This window comes from Uloborus diversus, chromosome 7 (genome assembly GCF_026930045.1).
Source record: "Uloborus diversus isolate 005 chromosome 7, Udiv.v.3.1, whole genome shotgun sequence".
NCBI lineage: Eukaryota > Metazoa > Arthropoda > Arachnida > Araneae > Uloboridae > Uloborus > Uloborus diversus.
In genome coordinates, this window is record NC_072737.1 from 17,076,960 (window position 1) to 17,096,059 (window position 19,100).

A 19,100-nucleotide genomic window follows, 5' to 3' on the forward strand; every position below is an offset into this window, starting at 1 on the left:
AAAGATTAGCCGCTAATTTACAACGAAACATTAAGTTTACGAACATGCTGATTCCAAGGAATATAAGGCATTAACGTAACATACAAAAATAGGCCTAAAGGCGTTTTATGACTTTAAAATTGACATCACGTTGTATTACGCCCTGCCAGGAGTAAAGAGCACTGGCAGACATCACGAAATCACGTACAACACATTTTGCGGCTATGTGAGGTGAGAGAGAGAGCGAAAAAGATCGCTCGAAGTATTTAAAGGTCTTCACATGGCTTTCAAATTAAGAATATGCAAAACACAAGATGTGTTGCCAATGCAAGAAAGTTAAAGATATGTTGCCAATCAAAAAGTAACTCAATCTACAAGAAAATTCTCGCGGTTATAAGATACAATGAACTCGTGACTCGGTTCACCCAAAAGTTCATTCACTTGACTGAGTCATTGCAACCGATCGCACACATGACGTCACAACGTGATGCAATGTTTACATCGAAAAGGGATTGATTCTGCATGATGCAAAAACGTATTTTTAATGTTTTTTTTTTTTTTTCCGTAGGTGTTATCCAAAAAGTATCGAATGTGTGCAAGAGACAAATGAATAAATAAACTAAAAACGCTCGAACTTGAGTCTTTATCTCAAACAAACATGTTAAATTTCAGCCATTACAATATTATTTCCGTGAACCGCTTTGCACATCTCACGAACCCCAGTCACGAACCCAGGGGTTCGCGAACCACCGGTTGGGAAACGATGCTGTATAGGATTCACCGATAGAGACCGTACGCCGACTGAATGTTGTTTATTTTAAATGCTTGCATGTTATTTCTCGCTGCCTGCCTGTATGTTGGTTATTTTACGTTGCTTGAATGTTCCTCCTACGTGATTCAGGCCATGTAAAATAAGCAAGAATACAGTGAAATAGGAAGTCATTTGCACAAGATTAGACCGTTTGCTCCATTGCTTGACTCTGTTTTTCAAGTAATTAGCGTACTATATTCAAGATTTCAAGAAGAAATCTTTATATTTTAGATTGTATTTCAGATTAATTTTGATTATGCTTTAAAGTAATTACCTTTTCACGTTTTTAGTTTAGTTGCTCAAATGGTATGTTAAATTCAAACTTTATTTTTTTACATCGTATTATCCGCGGATTATACGCCGCCACGGATTATACGAAGCTTTTTTTTTTCAGGCCGATTTTAGGACCTGTAGGTTATAGACCGCCCGAGGATAATACGCAGGAAAATACGGTAACTGTCAAATAATAGCAATAATAATGTTTTATAGCTTTTCCCTTTCTTTTATGTGCTTTAGGTTTTTTTTTTTCTTAGTTGGGGGGAGGGAAGGTGATGAAAAGTAGTTCAACAATGTACATGAACGTGTTTAACTACTGAAGATACAAATTTTGTAGTCAATGAACTTGTGGGATTTTTGTTTAAAACCAAAGTTCTGACTTTAGTTTTACACTTGTCCTTTTTTTTACCCAACTTCTTATTCCTCTTTTTCTTTTGTTGCTTTGTAATCTAATTTATTCCCCTTTACTTTTTTAAAAATTGGTTTCATACATAAATACTTTATCTTTCCTTACTTCCTTTTTTAAAATGCATGGAAGAAAGTTAGTTGCCAATTCATCAATGAAATTAGACTTTCATTTTATCTAGGAGTTTTGCTGGCTATTATGTATGTGTGCTGTGAATGATTTAGTAATATTAAGGAAGAAATGTTTTTGTTTATTTAGCTGTTCTAATAATAAACCAAAAAAAAGTTTTAATAGAGCCATTTAAATTAATATAATTGTGCATTGAAAATTTAAATGTTGAATTATTATAATGTATGTGTGCGGTGAATTTGCAGCTAAAAAATAGATTAGGAAAAAACCAGATTATGGAAATCTAAATAGAGCATCTTATTGGTTTATTCTGTTAAATATTTTATTTTCTGTATGAAAATGATTGAGTTGCTTTAAAGTTTTCAATGATGTATGGTGTATTTGAGGTGCAAATCAATTTTGATAAATTTTTTGTGTCTTATGTTTATTTACAGTGACGCACTATTTATACGTTTTTGAAGGGACTGTATCAAAAAAATATCTAATAGGTATACGTTTTTATGTATTAGACTCTTCAGGGACCAATTTAAAAAAACATATTATTAATAAAAACATAAAAGAGAAACATATAAATGGTGCTTCACTGTATTTACCAAATGTTTTCTTACCTCTAAAAATATAAAGCTGAGCATTATTAATTCACAAAAAGCATTAAATTAATGTATAGTGTACTAAGCAACAGACCTGTCATTTAGGGGGTCAATTGCTCTTTACCCCTCCAGCTTTGAAAAAGTAGTACAGTGAAATCCCATAACAAAGAATATCAATACAAAGAACTATTTTTTTCAATGAAATAAATGTGCAGTTCCAATTTAACTGCTATTGTTTGATTTAACTTACATTGCTTGAATTCCATTACAACAAAATTCCCTTTACAACGAACAAAACATGCGGTTCTCAAAAGTTCGTTGTAACGGGATTTCACTGTGTTTTTTTTTACATATAAGTGGACATGGTTTCCGTAGTTTTCTAATTAAGTTTGCATTTACTATGCACCCTCTGCCCCCCCCCCCCCCAGAAAAATTTGAATTGACAGGACTGCTAAACAATCAACACACCTATTGAAATATAATTTTGAAATGATCTCATTTCAGATGGAAAGCCTTGCAGGGTGCGTTGGAACTGTACCGAGAAAAACTTGCAAATGCTTCCGACGTTCATGCATTTAATAGAGATGTTGACGATACCAACGATCGTATAAATGAAAAGGTAAGCTAATCTGAAAGCTGTTGGTATAATTTCAAAAAGACATGTCAAGTTTTTTTTTTTTTTTTTTTTTAATGAAGAAGAATTTTAATACTTAAAAAATAAATTGTAATAAATGAACTGGAGGTTAACAGCTATGATAATTCTTTGTATGTTTTTTTTCAAAAACTATTTGAGAGTTCAAACAACACATACTATAGTTAGGACAAACCTAGTCTGGCATAGTGATGTGCCGGATCGTTAAAAAAGTAGATCCACGGATACGTATCATTTGTGTCAAGATCTGCGGATGCGGATACGGATCTCTTTTTTTTTTTTAAATCCAATTCAACTATACATGTGTAAAATTTGTTACGGAAGGTATTCCTCTCAGAATAATGGCTGTTTCTTCAAAAAATGTCAACTGCGGCAAAAATATAATCAAGACTATGATTTACTCTTTAAAGAAATCTCCGATAAAATTGAGGGAGAGTTGGAAGGAATGGGTCAGCGCTGCATTAATGCTTAGATGGAATGTGAAAAATTATTTCTAGCTTACTCGGTAGATGTAGGACACAGGAGCAAGAGTGTAAAGCTGCTACTGGACAGGCTAGAAATAATTTTTCCCATTTTATTTCAGCATAAATGCAGCGCTGACCCAATCCACCGAACTTCTCCGACCGACGAAATACAGAGCCGGGGACACCTTTACAAACAGTAAATAGAGAATTTAGTCTCACTTTTTTTAAAGGATGCCGAGAAAAACAAAAATGAAGAATAACAGAAACCCCAAATCAATAACAAAAACTAATATTAAATTAAAAATTAAAAAACAAAACATGTCCCAGAGAGCCGATCTCATATTAAGATGAATTCCCCGGGTCAGAACGCACATTTATTAACAAATTTGTCATCTTTTGAACGAAAAATGAACTATCAAAATCGGTTCATCTGTTTAGGAGCTACGATGCCACAAAAAGACACACTGATACACTCTTTTAAAACTCATTTCCCCTTCCTTTTTGCAACGGGTTAGGGAGGGGTACAAATTGGCTTCTGAAATGATATCTTATAATTTAAATAGGGAATAAAACCTAATTTAAGCGGGGTTTAAGAGTCTTTTATTCAAATATTTCAAAATTTTTAGAATAGAAATGATCCGTTTAAGATCCGTCAAAAAAGTAACGGATACAGATCTTTATTTTCCCTCGGATATCCGCGGATACGGATATCCAGAACATCACTAGTCTGGCAGTGTCCTAATGTTGTGATTAGGATCTGCGAAACCTTCACAATGCTGCCAGGTTAAGTTTGCTCCATCTTGGATCTTTAAATTTTTAGATGAATGTAATATGTTTGCTTGAATATTGTTGAAACTTAGTGAATGTTTGTTTATCTTTTTCTTCAGTCCCTCGCCCTGTCGGTAGAGGAAGAGACGAAAGACTTACAATCTGTCGAGGCGTCTCAGAGGAAACTGGAAACGACGGAAAGAGACATGACGGCCATAGAAGCAAAGCTCAAAGTATGCTTTTCTTTTTGTAGAATGCAGTCATTTTATGTAATTGTAGAAAGTTTCTTAGAATAGTTTTTACGCTTTTCTTCCGAAAATGTTACCATATGTTTTGTAACCACTAGCGCCAGTGGGTATGATAGCACATTATCACTAGTAATTTACTTTTTTCACTATTTATGATGGTTAACATGGATTTTACCCTGCATCTTTTCCCTAAACATTTAAAATAAAAAAACATTAAAATGATGACCAGAAATCATTGGAAAAAGTGTTATACAATGAAAGTGTGTTAATTTGAATTTGGTTAATTTGAACTTTAGGTTAATTCAAAGTAATCCAATAGCCCCCCCCCCCCCAAAAAAAAAAAAAAAAATCTTGCATTGAAATTAATGATAAAAATATCTCATCAATTCGAACTAAATTTTTCTCATTTTGGTTCATTCTAATTAAAAATTTCACTACACAAATTTTTCCATCCTTTTTTAACAGAGAAAAACAACATTTCATTTATTATTTTGCTTGTCAAAATCTATCAAAAGAAACTCACCGAAAAGGATAAGATGAAACGAAGAGACCTTATCAGATTCAAAAAAGAATGCAGAGACTATTTAGAGTTGTAATGATCAAGCCATAATGGACTTGTTAAACACAAACTTTCCTCTGAAAACAAATTGAAATATGCAATAGAGCAGGGTTCGTACGCTCCTTCAAAACACCTCCAATACTCCTTCATTTAGGAAATTTTTTTGAAGGGCCCTTCAAACTCCTTCATTTGGTTTTAACTCCGCCACAAGGGCAAAGGCATGAAGGCAATTTCAATGCAGTAATTTCATACATTTATTTTTTTCATAAGGATGTGATTTACAAATTGATCATAGAAGTCATAAAAGTTGAAAGTGAAGCATTATTAGATGACTATACTTTGTTTCACGTTAAGTTGGCACTGAAGGGAAAGCTAGGCGAGCCGAATTGCAGCCGTTGTTAAGGAAACGAGGTTAACTGTGCGTAGGGCGCGTGCCAGTCAGCGGCGCGACTTGCCGAATTTAGCGAGGGAAAAAAATAATTTAAAATACCAAAAACGAAACAACTATCCTTGAAGTTTTCAAAGAAATTAGATTTGTCTCAAATATATTTCATCATATTTTTATCACAAATGCAAGGCTGCGAATGGGATTTCATTTTACAGCGGCAGAGAGCTATCGGTCTCAAAGTAATTAACAAATAATCCTGAATGATTAAAAAATTACCAGGAAAAAAAAAGTAATAATTAAAAGAAGAGAATATGCTCTGAAAGACGCATACTTTGTCTCTGGTGATTTCTTCGTTCGCTGATAAAAAGCATGTTCCTTCTCGTCAAAATATTGACCATCCAATATATATATATATATCATCTATTTCAAAAAAAAAAAAAAAGATAAGACAACCGAAGTTTATATATGTAAGGAGAATGTTAACACACAGCTGTAAACATTTACCCACGGTAATAATGGGTACCAAAGGCATCGAAAAGAACCGCGTTCTTTTCAGAAGTATAACAAATGAAAAACTATCAGGCATGTTCTGCAAAGCGCATCTTGGTTTTTCTACTACAGATTAAAGTTCATCAACAAGCCTTTAGCGAAAAAAGAAATGTAAATCTTCAATCCTTGCCTGCAATTTTATTAGTTTGTTAAGAAGTGGATCTTTTACTCTGCCTTTGACATGGAAATGGTATTCCATATGTGCCTCCTCTTATCCATATCTTATGTATACATAAATCTACAGCTTCTTTACAACTTGTGCTTTCAGAAAAAATGACTAAATTAAACTGAAATTGAATATTTAAAAATAAAACTTAGCTTTCAGGACAAAATTGATTGCATATTTGAAATAATCTGCAACCTTTGTTACCCCCCACATTCTTTATTTCTGTTTTGAATAACTTCTCTTTAATTTTTCACATACACTCGATTTGCTCTCTGGAGTTGAGAAATGCGTCCTAAGTTCGTTTAAATCTTTGCAACAAAAAAGGAACACTTAATATTTATAGATTATTTTCCATAATCCTCACTGATTTAAAAATCCAACTGTGCCAATGCCAACCATTTCTTCGGAATTTGGAAAAGGTGCAATTGTGTCTTTTTATACATATGTATATAAATCAAAAAAGTACCTTTGTGCAGAAAAGTAAAAGAAAATGTAACAATGTTAAATCGTTCAAAAGAGAACTACAGACACCCGTTTTGAGGTTTCAAGGAGCCCCTTTTTCATCGGAAAAAAAATTGTGCTCACTTTTCTGTATTAAAACTGGGTGTTCTTGAAACCCCGAAACACGTGTCTGCAATTCTCGGCAAACTTGTGTAACTCAACGTTGTTTTATTATCTAAAATAATATACTTCAACCCTGTATAGGCGTTTTCCTTTTATACACTCTAGTAATAACGGTAAAGATCAAAGATTAAATAACCAGTTTTGGAAAGAAAAAAAAAGATTGCCCTTTTTAAAAAAATTCTATTCATATAAAAACTTAGAAACTTCATGGAAACAATTAGCTATTACTGCATTCCGGAGCTTAGAGAAGATATTAATTTTGAATTTTTCAAAAAAAGGCCGATTTTAAGCTCAACTTATTTATGAAAAAAGTTAAAAATAATAAACGAAAATGCATCGAGGTTTACGCAAATAGAAAAGTTATGACTCTCAATTTGTGTAAAAGTGACTGTAAAAGTATCTGATTAACCACGAAACTCAATTTATTAAAAATTATTTTACTTACCTTAGCGTAGTTAATGTAGCCTACTTTATAGGTATATTTTGGGAGTGAGTAAATTTACTTCCTATAAAAAAATAATTTAAGGTAGGGGTTCTAAACCTGGAGGGGGTGGAGCGAATTAATTTCGTATTTCGAGGGAGATGTGTATGTTTCAAATTTAAAATGAAAAAGTAAAACTTCTTCATCCAGCAGTTCATCGGTATGAATTTGTAATAGTGTATCTGTACATACGTGATAGCATTATTATTATTTTTTTCCTCCATAAACTTTTCAAACGATCCAAAAGAAAAAAAAAAGACTTTTGCCGTAGCATGGATTTGTACACAACAAGTATTCGTTACATTCAAACAAAATTCGAGTTCCTTTCATTTTTTCACAATAATTTTCTTGAAGTTTGGGCTCATTATGTAAGAAACAAAAGCTATTTAAAACTACCAAGTAAGTAAATCTCAAATTCAAAGGGAAAAAAATCCCAATGTATTTGTAATTTCAGCAAGTAAATAATTAAAAACTAATATTTTCATTTCATTTTTTATTTCTTACTCACGAAAACTGTTTTTAAAAATGTATTCAACTGCTTGGAAATAACCATGGAAAGCATAAATGAGAAAACAGACCAGGCGGAAATGCTTTGACCACAATGTGGAGAGTTCTTTCAAGAGTCATAATGACAATCAGATGTTTTTCCTTAGGCGATGCGAAGTGGGGAGAAACGAGTTCTGGGGGGTTTGCCGGTCCACAGGAAACCCGCCAAGGTTAACCTTGAAAACTCAAGTCTTCGCCAAGACAGAAGTCGAGTTACAGCGCTTTGATTTTCCTTTTGTAATCAAATTCTTACAAATTAAGTATATTTAACACACAACAACTTCAACTATATGTCTCAACCACATACATTCTCTATTTTTTTCACCTCATTTATGAATTTACACCCGTTTAAACCTCCAAATTTACTAGAACTACTTCTCATCGCGGAGTAGCACATCTCGTACCTTTCCCTTCAGTGCCAACTTAGATTGGAATATACTATAAGACATTTCATAGGTGAAGTAAAACATGCTTAAATAGTGCTTGGCTATTTTTTCAAGTTTTATGATAATTGTTTTTTCCTCCACCATAGTCTCAGCAGCAAAAGTCAGTTTGTCTAATTACTTTTTAACTATTTAAAAATACTTGAGTAGGTGTACTATGTTAAGTGATTGTGTTGAAAAAAAAAATTGTTTAGTAAATCGTAGTTATGATACTGTAAAAAGGGTCATCCACAAGTGATGTCATGCCTTGAGGGGGAGAGGGGTTCATGAAATTGTGATAAGGGGAAGAGAGAGGGTGGTAAAAAGTGACATCACACCATTATTATAACAATATGTTTATAAAAAATGACATGTGACACTTTGTGGAAAAGGGTGAAGGGGTCAAATATGTAGAAAAAAAGTGTGACAGTGTTTAAGGACAGCCCGTTAGTACTCCTTCAAAATCTCATTTTACTCCTTCAAAACTCCTTCATTTTATTTCTGAAATTGAGTACGAACCCTGTAAAGAGGTTGGCGGAAATATTTTGTCATCATAATAAACAAAACAAAATTTCAGTTTTACAGTTTTTCTAAAAAATGTAATTCATGAAATTTTTACTTAAAAATTACTTTTTACTGTATATCTTCTGATTCATTTTATGAATCTTTATTGCTTTTTATTTTGTTTAATATTAGGTTGCATAGTATAATTTATTTTCTGAGATTATAATTAATAGAGTGTTTTTCTTCCATGTTATGCTGGTAAAATTATGCAGTATCGAATAGTTCGATCTGTTTTCTGAGAACCTTGGTGTTCCAATAACATGCCTCCACTATATATCAATAAATCATGTTTTTTAATTATAAGTAGATCTATTGCTGCTGTTTTGAGATTAACTTGTGCTTTTAGTATCATGTGTTTCCACTGCTTCTTTGTTTACAATAGGAACATGATGTTGATGCTCGTCGTTTAATACAAAAGAATCCAGAGGTTTCTAATCAGACCAGACAAAAATTATCCGAAGTTCAAGACAATTGGCGAAAATTGATGAATTTTGCTCTTGCTAGGTAATAATGAAATTTTCTTTGTTATTCAATGAAATATTTTAGAGGAAATATTTAGAGTAGATGGTAATTCTTAATACAGAAGAATCAAATTGTAAATCTTTGATTTTTTTATCTTTTTAACTGTTATCGTAACCCAAAAGAATGCTTAGGTTTATCAGTAGATCTATTTCAAACACATCTAAGAAGGTTCTTCTGCCTTTATATAGGAGTTTAGTAAGATCCCATTTGGAGTATGCTGTTCAGTTTTGGTCTCCTTATCTCAGGAAAGATATTTTTGTATTGGAAAGGGTTCAAAAGAGGGTTACTAGATTAGTAAGGGAACTTTCAGATTTAGAGTATAACAGACTTAATAGGCTTAACATGTATGGTCTGGAGCAGAGGAGAGTCAGAGGGGACATGATTCAACTGTTTAAATTTATTAAAATGTAAAATGTCAATGGATTAAATTTTTGCACCGAAAGCAGGGCGAGGGGGCATTGTTTTAAGCTATTCAAATCTCAGGCTAACCTGGAAATAAGGAAAAACAACTACTTTAGTGGGTTTGTGGGCACTTGGAACAGCTTACCGGAAGAGGTGGTAATGAGCAAGGGGGTGGATAGCTTTAAGAGGGCCATCGATCTTCATTGAGGACTTATAAATTGACTAGGACCAGCCTAGCTGGGCCAAGAGCCTGTTGCTGGTCATACATTTGTATTTTGTATCTAATTTCCTAGAATGTTAAGTTTACCATTTTTTTTGTAAGATTTTATTGATTTTGTGAAAATAAGATTTTTTTTTTTTTTTGGAACAATAATCCAGTTTTATTCTGAAAAAAATTTAAGCACAATCTTGAAGGTTTTATGAGTACCATTGCTGAGTATGGGAGGACTAATTGCAGGAGTACTGGAAAAACAACTGCATAAAACTTTGATGTCGCAATACTCTCTACTATGCGTGTATAGGTCTGTTATTTAGGGTGGGTCAAGCTGAGACAAACACCCATCTCTCTCAAAATGCTTATAATAGTTTGTTTATCAATTTTTATAAGAATTTCGGGAGAGACATTTTTTTTTAATATATTCTATGTATGTTATATATTTATTGAGTATCTATTCCTTGCCTCCTGTCTTCTGATTATGCCTTCCGTCTTCATCTGAAATATTTTGAAATAACTAGCTTGTGAATTGATGTAGTTTTATGTTTCTATCGCAACAGTGGTTAAACAATAAAAAATTAATGGTAATATAAATTAAACTTAAAAACATCTTACTGGTTTTAAAATTTTCATGGAGACGTTTTTGATATTTTTTGCAAATCTTGCATCTGCTGATTTTGTACCAATAAAGAATCCAGTTCTGCTACACATATCTATAATTTTAACTATAGGAATTTTATGGCATATCAATGTTCCTTAAATTCAATTGCATGCTTTCTATTTTTGTCTAAAAAATTTTTTGTTGAAATTGAAGGAAATATTCTGAATTTTCTGTTTCCCATGCTACTGTGAAAAAGTAAAGTGCAATATCTGCAGAAATGACTTTTTCAGATATTTGACAAAACACATTTAGAATTCCATACTAAAATGAAAGAAATGTTGAAATTTGACATTTTTTCGTGCTTTATCTTAAGCAGAAATGAAATAATCAAGCTTATATACTCAAACCTGTTTTTGTGCTGTCTATTTTTGTGCGAAAATGCGGTATATGAAAATTTCATTCACAGATTGGGACTCAAATGACGAATCTATTTACAAAACGAGTGTGAGGTACTATCTTCAAGTGACAACAGAGGCACCCCGATGGAACCCCGACTGTGACCTCCTAAAAATTTCCTTATTCAGGAAATTTTATCTGACGATTCGGAAAATTATCATCACTTGATTAATTTTGATTTTTTTTTAAAAAAGAAATTCCTAGTTATTTCGTAATTTTTTGAGATATGTTCAACGAGAGACTTTTTTTATGCAGTTTATTTTTCCGCATAAAAAATTTTTTTTAACTGTGTTGCGAAAGCAACTTTTTATAGCTACTGGTGAAGTTTCAAAGGATTCTTTTTTTACTGTGGTCCCTATCCACCGTATAAACACAGTTTTGGGTAAACAATAAAACTAAAGTACAATGGATTATAAAATAAAAGGGGGGGGAGGAATGAAAAATTTGCGTTTACTGCACTTTATCTTCCCACAGCAGTATAGTTTCTGAACTGGAAATATTGCGTTGAAAGTGACAAAAAGTGCTTTGTTAAAAAAAGTAATCATAATTTTACAATTGGTATGATTTTAATTGATAAGCATTATTTTGAATGACAATTTCTTTCATCAGGAAGCAGACACTTTCATCAGCATATACTCTCCATAAGTTCATTTCTGATTTTTCTGAGCTGGTAAGTAATATTTCTACAAATCTCTTGACTTACTATAGATTTATACAAATCTTGGATTTTCAGAAAAGACCAATATGTTCTTTCTCACAATTGTGCCGACAATTAGTGAGGATTATGTGCAAAGAAACATTTATAAGAAAAGTAAATGAGAAGTAAAAGAATTAATTTAATGCACTCTTTTTTTTTTAAGTCTTTAAAGACAGTTGTAATTTTTATTAATCTGTCATTTTATGAAGACTGGCAATTCTGAAGTTGGTTTGAAGCATGTAGAAGTAAAGGGGTATAGGTGAGACAAAAATTAAAATTTAGAGACCACTAGTACATAGAAACTTTTATCTGTTTTGTGACAAGGTGGTAATGATAATAGGCGTGGTAGGTGCTGCTAAATAGCATGATTTAATGAAATCCTACCTATGATTTGTGCTTTGAACTTGTGTTACTCAAAACCATGACTCATTGCTTAAATCCCTTTGCTTTTAGTACCTGATTTTAAAATGTGCCTAAGAATTTATTGCAGAAAAGTATTGTTAAACTCTGAATCTCTTATTTTGCTTGATATTGTTTAGAATTTTTTTGTAGAATTTGTGCTTATTTTTGAAAGCAAAAATAAATGTTTATTCCCTTTTTACCATTCTCCAATTCTTAAAACAATTTCATAAAAAGGGATAATTTTACAAACCATCAATTGTAAGTAATAACTTAACGTTCCTTGGTAAGTTATTATTTCATTTATTTTGAACTTGTTTTTTCAACAAGTTTTCAAGTGTTTTCAAACATACATGTAATTTCCACAAAAAAAATGTGTAATTCTGGTCAGTGGCGCCGACTCCATGGGGCCTGAGGGGGCCCGAGCCCCCTCAAAAGTATTTTTGAGGGGGCAGAGCCCCCCCCCCCCCAATAAATCAAGAAAAGTATTAGTTATATTATGTTTTCTAAACTCATAAATTTATCTTTTATTTTCCTTGTTTGAAAATAGTTTTCCTTGTAAAATACATTCAGTAATGAGTTAAAACAAATAATTATTACGGTAATAAGCAGGTTAACTGAAAATGAGTAGTGTGAATAATGATGGTGTTACGGTGCTGCAAGCACACTTAGAATTTGTTCCAGTGTGCGAACTTACGGGTCAAATCTGTTGCAGGTGGGCATCGCTATGGCGAGCTCATCTAAGTGTTGCTGATCTGGAAAAATTATATGAGGGTTTGATTTGTATATTAAATGGGAGGCGTGATAGTTTTGAGTACTTTTGGGAATTGTGTTTAAAAGAAAAACCTTCACAAAATGATGATCCTTCGCTTCCTCGGAATCGACGTATACCAAAGTATGAAAACAATGAAGCCAGCTCACCGCATGCTTTCAAAATCCCAAAGGCACTTTACATTGAGGTTTGTGAAATGGTGCAATCTTGCATTATTGGGCGGTTTACATCAACTTGTCTCGCACAGATCATTGCAGTTGAACAAGAGTGCTTGCTTTTATTAAACAGAGGTGAAACAAATTTTGAAAAATCAATTGAGTTTTCAAAAATAACCTAGACATTGAGGAAGTGCGTTTACACTTGAATATGTTAGCCGGTATAACTAATGAAAAAACTGGTCTTAAAAAAAAACATGCGTAAATTAAATTACCTTTTTACGAAAATACTGTGCGTATTTGTATTTATTTTTTCCTTTTTTCAAAGCCAAAAAATATGTGCCAGGCTTGTCGAGTTTTTGGGGTTCTAATGTTGATTATATGACTTTAAAATGCTTTAAAAAAACTTTAAAACTCACTATTTTTCATCACAAATTTAGAAAATTTCCCCCGGTTACCCCCCCCCCTCCCCCCATTTTTAAAAAAGTCTGCGTCTCTGGGAATGCCTTTCCATTCAAGTCTAGTGTCCTTCCTACCTTATAATATCAATGCTTAGCTACGGCACTGCATGTCTCCCCATAAAATAGAACAAAAAAATCTCTTACTAAGACAAGTGATATGCTTTAAAAGTTGAACCAGAAAATTTGTAAACCAATTTTTAGATTCTTTTACTTCGAAAACGCCGTGTCACATACTGTTAATTTGTTAAAATTATACACACTAGAAAATATGGCATTTTCAAGGCACAAAAATCTGACCTTTATTTGGAGGGGGGACCTCCGAGGGATTACATAACACCCTAAACCCCCGGTGATGTCCAGCCCCCCCAATAATTTTTGCAAGTCCGTGCCCCTGATTCTGGTTTTGAAAACTGTAAGTTCGATCCATTACTTACTGTAATTTGTAGCTTTAATGGATTTATATTTTTTTCAAATTGCAACAACTTGAAATTGTAAATGTGGGGGAAAATAAATATTTCCCCTCATCCCCTCCTTTATTATTTTACATAATTTAGGTAGAAGAGTTTCAAATATTTTTTTTTCCAAATTAACGCACAAATATTTTTACTGGATGAATTAATTTTTTAAAAAAAATAAAGATCAGATAGAATTTAAAAGTTTGTGCAGTATAGTTTTTTTTTTTTTTTTTTAATTCTCTCATTAAAATGAAGAATCAAGCATTTATAAATAATTGTTATTATTAATGTATGTATTAAGCTTATATATATAAAAAATTTTATTATTTAAATTAATTTTTTTAAATGATCTGAAGTTGAATGAATAAAATGAAATTTGTTTTTTACCCTAAATGTTACCTGTCTTCATTGAATTTTAAAAAGGCAAAAAACAATTAATTACAAACAAATTTAAACTTGCTTGAGCTATTTGAATTCAACATTGATATATTTTTAGCACTTTTTTTTCTTCATCACATGAATGGAATAGTGTTAAAAATATTTATAATAATATTTTCTAGGAATCATGGGTGAATGATATTACCAACAGGATGACATCTGATGAATTGGCTACAAATAATTCTGAAGCACAGAATATGCTACAGCTCCATCAAGAACGAAAAGTAAGAAATGAATTCAAATTAAAATTTTAGTCACTAAAACATTTTTCATAGGTGATTTACATTTCATGCTTGTTGTTTACTTGAGCTAATGTTTTGACATTTGAGTACCTTAAATATTGTTGTATCGAGTTGTGACTGTATTGTATGGAACCTCAAATCCGTAACAGTCAGGATCTTGACCTTTCCAGATTTCAAAATTTTATTGAATTTTAGATCCTGACTCGAAAAATACAAAAGGTGTCGTATTTGGTAAATTTTTTTCCCTAGTTTTTCCGAATTTTCTTTTTTCTTTATCATTCGCAATTAAAGCATCTTTTGGTTGGTTGAAGATGAAAAAATTCATAGATAATTGACATTGGCTGATAATGTTCTTTCGTTATTGTGCATTATACAATATGCCGATCGATACAGTAAATAAATCTTATTTGTACTGAAAAATAGCTTTGTGTGTTTATTCAATATGCTTAGTGTTGCATACTAATGAGAAAATAAACAGAAGTATTGTAAACAGAAAGCGGTTGCTAAAAGATTGCTACACAATGACAGCAAAATGAAAATTATGCATGACATGTGACATCATAAAAATAAGATACCAAAACTGTGTTTTTAACAAGTAATGAACGAATGCTAACAATTTTGAACTTTTTTTTAAAAAAAAATAATTTAGGAGAAAAAGAAGGAAAAAGCAAAGGGTATTTTTGTTTCATTTCACTGAAAAGGTTTTGAGGCTTGTGGTTTTCCAGATTTTGGAATTCTAAAATTGAGGTCCCATAGTGCATATACATTTCAATTTAACTAAATAAAAACCTGAAAATGGTGAATTATACTCGATTGCTAAATAATACTCTTCTCGGTTTTCCTCTCCGACAGGCGGAAATAAATGGCCGGCAAGAAGCCTTCAAGGGCTTGAAAGAGTTTGGTCATCGCTTGCTGCAACAGAAACATTCCGCCAAGGATGTTATTGAATCCAAACTGCAGCGTTTGGAGGAACTGAGGAGAAATCTCACTCAAGTCTGGGAAGAAAGGAGACATATGCTGACTCAGTGTAGAGATCTACAGGTAATGTTTCTACTTGATGCATCATTACCTAAGACCTTCCATTTTATATTACTGTTTCAAATAATTGATGTCTCAAATTATCTGAAGTCCCTACCTATGTTTTGTTCCTGTGATGAAAACATTATGGAGCCTTTATCACAATTCCATGGCATTTAATTTCTAAATATTTTAAATCGTGATTTTACACTGACCCTTATTCTTACTAACCCAATTTTATTACTTGTTTACCCTTCTAATTTGGTACAGAAGTCTGTATTCTTCTTACATTGAAGAAATCTTAAACTTTATCTGTATAATTTTAACCAATTTGGAGCAAAACTCATTACAAATAATTTTTTTTGTATGAATTATTAATTTAATGATTGAACTATGTTGTTTTTATTTTAATTTTGTAAAATTACACCGTTGACTCTTTTACAGCTTCTGTCAACCCTTTTAAAAAAAAAGAAAAAAAAAACACTTGCTTTTTTTTTCTTTTTGACTGAAAAAAAAAGTGTTTTAAATCATTAGAACCATGAATTGCAAAATTTGAGTTATGAATGTGCTTTGTATGATTTGTTAGTTGCTTAATTAATCAATCTGAAAACTTTGTAATACTCATTTCCAAAATGAGCTATATTTAGTTCAATACCTTAATATTTTTGTCCTTTGGAAATTAACTGTACATTTTGTCATAACTTATGAGGCTTACATTTTCATTTGTAGGTATTCAAAGAACAGATTGAAGCTGCCGAATCATGGCTTTCCGCCAAAGAAGCTTTCCTGAATAATGAAGATTTAGGTGTAAGTAACGGCTTATGTATTCTTTATACCTCGCCCAGACCTTGTAATGGGCCATTCCATGAAAAAACCAACTGCTTGTCCCGCACGAGACGATTCATATTTCACTAAAAATTAATAAACTTAAAGGGTAATGACGAAATTTTTTGCTTAAGATATCGAAGTTTGTAATTTGTTAAGCAGAAAAAATTTGCTCAACAATATTTTAAAATAGCATTTTTAATGACATATATGAGGCGTCATGTGCAGGATAAAATAAATGTTTCCCGTACATTCACATGAAATGCTCAGAATTTGGAAAACTTTTGCATTTTCAATCATATTTGAAATAAAACCGTACTTTCAGTTTTCAATGAGATTTGTAAAAAGCTGCATCTAATATATTTTAAATGTGTTAAGACATAACTTTTTTTCTACATTTTCTTATTAACTATTACTTTATTTTGGTTCTTAACACATCCTAATACTTGTTAGTCATACTTCTCTTTACGTGTTGATCTTCACCATGACTGCGGACTCTTGCTGGTTTACTTTAGCTACCAGTTTATTGGCATTCCCAGCTTCAATGAGATGGCATCTCCCTGCAGACAAAACAGATTGATGAGTCCACAACAAGGATAAAACTGCATTCTCTGGATGCTATGGCCAGGATTTCAGTGTATTGCATGTACCCCTTTTGCAATTGTTTAGAAATGAGAAAGTCGGGAAGGTATAAACCAGCTCCCTAATTTCTTACATAAATTTTACTCCATTATATTATAAAAATCAATAAAAAATTTTTAAGCATCATATATAACATTGTTACACCTCAAGAAATTGTCACTCAACTTAATTAAAAATCTATCAAACACGATCTCGTGCGTCTTTTTACTTTTTCACAATGAAGTGTTGCCATTCGGCAGTTTGTGCTAAAATGAAACAAATAAATAAATTTAACAATTGAAACGCATTACAAATACAGTAGAAGACCATTATAACGCACACCTTGGGACCAGAGCTTTTGCGTTATACAGGTTTTTGCGTTATATAGATTTTCACAAATTTTGAAACTAATATTTAAAATAGGTATCTATATAAAAAGCACTTCAGAGTGAGTTTTATCTGCAATGAGTATTAAAGCACTAACATTACAATTAGTCATTCACAAATAAATATGTTTCACAATTAAAAGAAAGTGAAATATTCTGCACTTCTGCTAGCTTCATGGTTTGCATAGCAGTTGCATCTTCTAGAGCCATCTGGTATTTTCTGCTTACTATGAATACTAATTTTGTTTTAAATGCTTTAAAATAAGATGGAAATATTAAAAACTGTTCTAAAATTTAATTTGCCTTACAATTTTATGTTTGCAGAGCAAAACAGAGGGATTTTTTAAACTTCAAAACCTATTGTTTACTTCTGAAAAGTTGTGCGGTTTATAGAGAATTGCGTTATACAGGTCGGCATTATAAAGGTATTCTACTGTATGGATGAGGTGTTGCTGTTGCCTTATATATTACTAGAGGATTGGGATAATTATTAGTTAAAAGGAGCACCTTAGAAAAAAAAACTTATAGCAATTTTTTGGGTGACTAACTTTTTAAATAAATATATCTTGATAGATATTCATCCACTTTTATCATCTACAAACGCGATTTTTCTTCTCTAGAATTCTAATGTACCTTTTCCAACAGGATTCAATGTCAAGTGTAGAAGCTTTGATTCGAAAGCATGACAATTTTGAAAAGACTATGAGTGCTCAGAGCAACAAAATTGATGAACTGGAAACGTTTGCCACAGAACTGGTTGCGGCGAAACACTATGACAATTCGGCAATCCAGAGTAAGTGCCAAGCAGTCTGTAGCAGGAGGGATAAATTGAAAGAATGTGCTCTTGTTAGGAGGAAAAAGCTCCAAGAATCCAGGGAGCTGCAGAAATTTCTACGCAACATCTATGAGGTATATACTGCATATTTTATTGTAAAACTGTACTGGGAGAAAAACAATATTGTTCTACAAATACAAATATGATGACAAGCAACAGGCTCTGGGCCCAGCTAGGCTGTTCCTAGTCAGTTTACAAGTCCCCAATGAAGATCAATGGCTCTCTTAAAGCTATCCACCCCCTTGTTAGCCTGAGATTTGAATAGCTTAAAACAATGACCCCTCATCCTGCTTTCCTTGCAAAAACTTAACCCGTTAACATTTTTCGTTTTGGTAAATTTAAATGACTGAATCATGTCCCTTCTAAATGTACTTTGCTTCAGGCTATACATATCGAGCCTATTAAGTCTGGTATCCTAGTCTAAATCTGAAAGTTCTCTTACGAGTCTAGTAACCCTTCTTTGAATCCTTTCCAATTCAGAAATATCTTTCCTGAGGTAAGGAGACCAAAACTTTAAGCAATGCATTTCCCCCACCATATTTACCAACCCCATCATGCAAAATAGTCTCATGTAAAATAGAAACTTTGATGAGATTACGCTTGGCCACCTCTACCCCTTTTGCAATGGCATCTGTTAACTCTTTTGCTTTACCAAGCCCGTAGCCTACAATGCCATCAGCATTTGTATTTAAAATGTTCAAGCTTTTATTTGTTGTACTGTCATTTGTTTTGCTTATATATTTTGTCATTTTTATTTATTTAGTTTATTATTTTTATTTTATTATTTTTATTCATTTATTTCTTTTTTTGTTATTTATTTATTTATTTTATGAATTGTTTCTTTTTGGTTTACATATGATTTCATTACACCAAACTTAAAGATTATACTGCATTAGCTCTCAACATAATTGCATGCATAGTATTTTAAAATTCAATTTATAAATTTATGTTGTTCACTTACCATATACTTGGGTATAAGT

At 32.2% G+C, this 19,100-nt stretch overlaps 1 protein-coding gene across 1 annotated transcript in view; it reads left to right on the plus strand.

Annotated features, from left to right (window-relative positions):
- LOC129226616 (spectrin beta chain, non-erythrocytic 5-like) overlaps positions 1–19,100 on the plus strand; it is a 130,930-nt gene that overhangs the window by 75,672 nt on the left and 36,158 nt on the right. The window contains exons 53-60 of the mRNA XM_054861245.1: positions 2,696–2,810; positions 4,195–4,308; positions 9,005–9,126; positions 11,427–11,487; positions 14,317–14,418; positions 15,289–15,477; positions 16,183–16,260; positions 17,931–18,194. Coding sequence (XP_054717220.1) covers positions 2,696–2,810; positions 4,195–4,308; positions 9,005–9,126; positions 11,427–11,487; positions 14,317–14,418; positions 15,289–15,477; positions 16,183–16,260; positions 17,931–18,194 — 1,045 coding nt within the window. The remainder of the gene's footprint in view (positions 1–2,695; positions 2,811–4,194; positions 4,309–9,004; positions 9,127–11,426; positions 11,488–14,316; positions 14,419–15,288; positions 15,478–16,182; positions 16,261–17,930; positions 18,195–19,100) is intronic.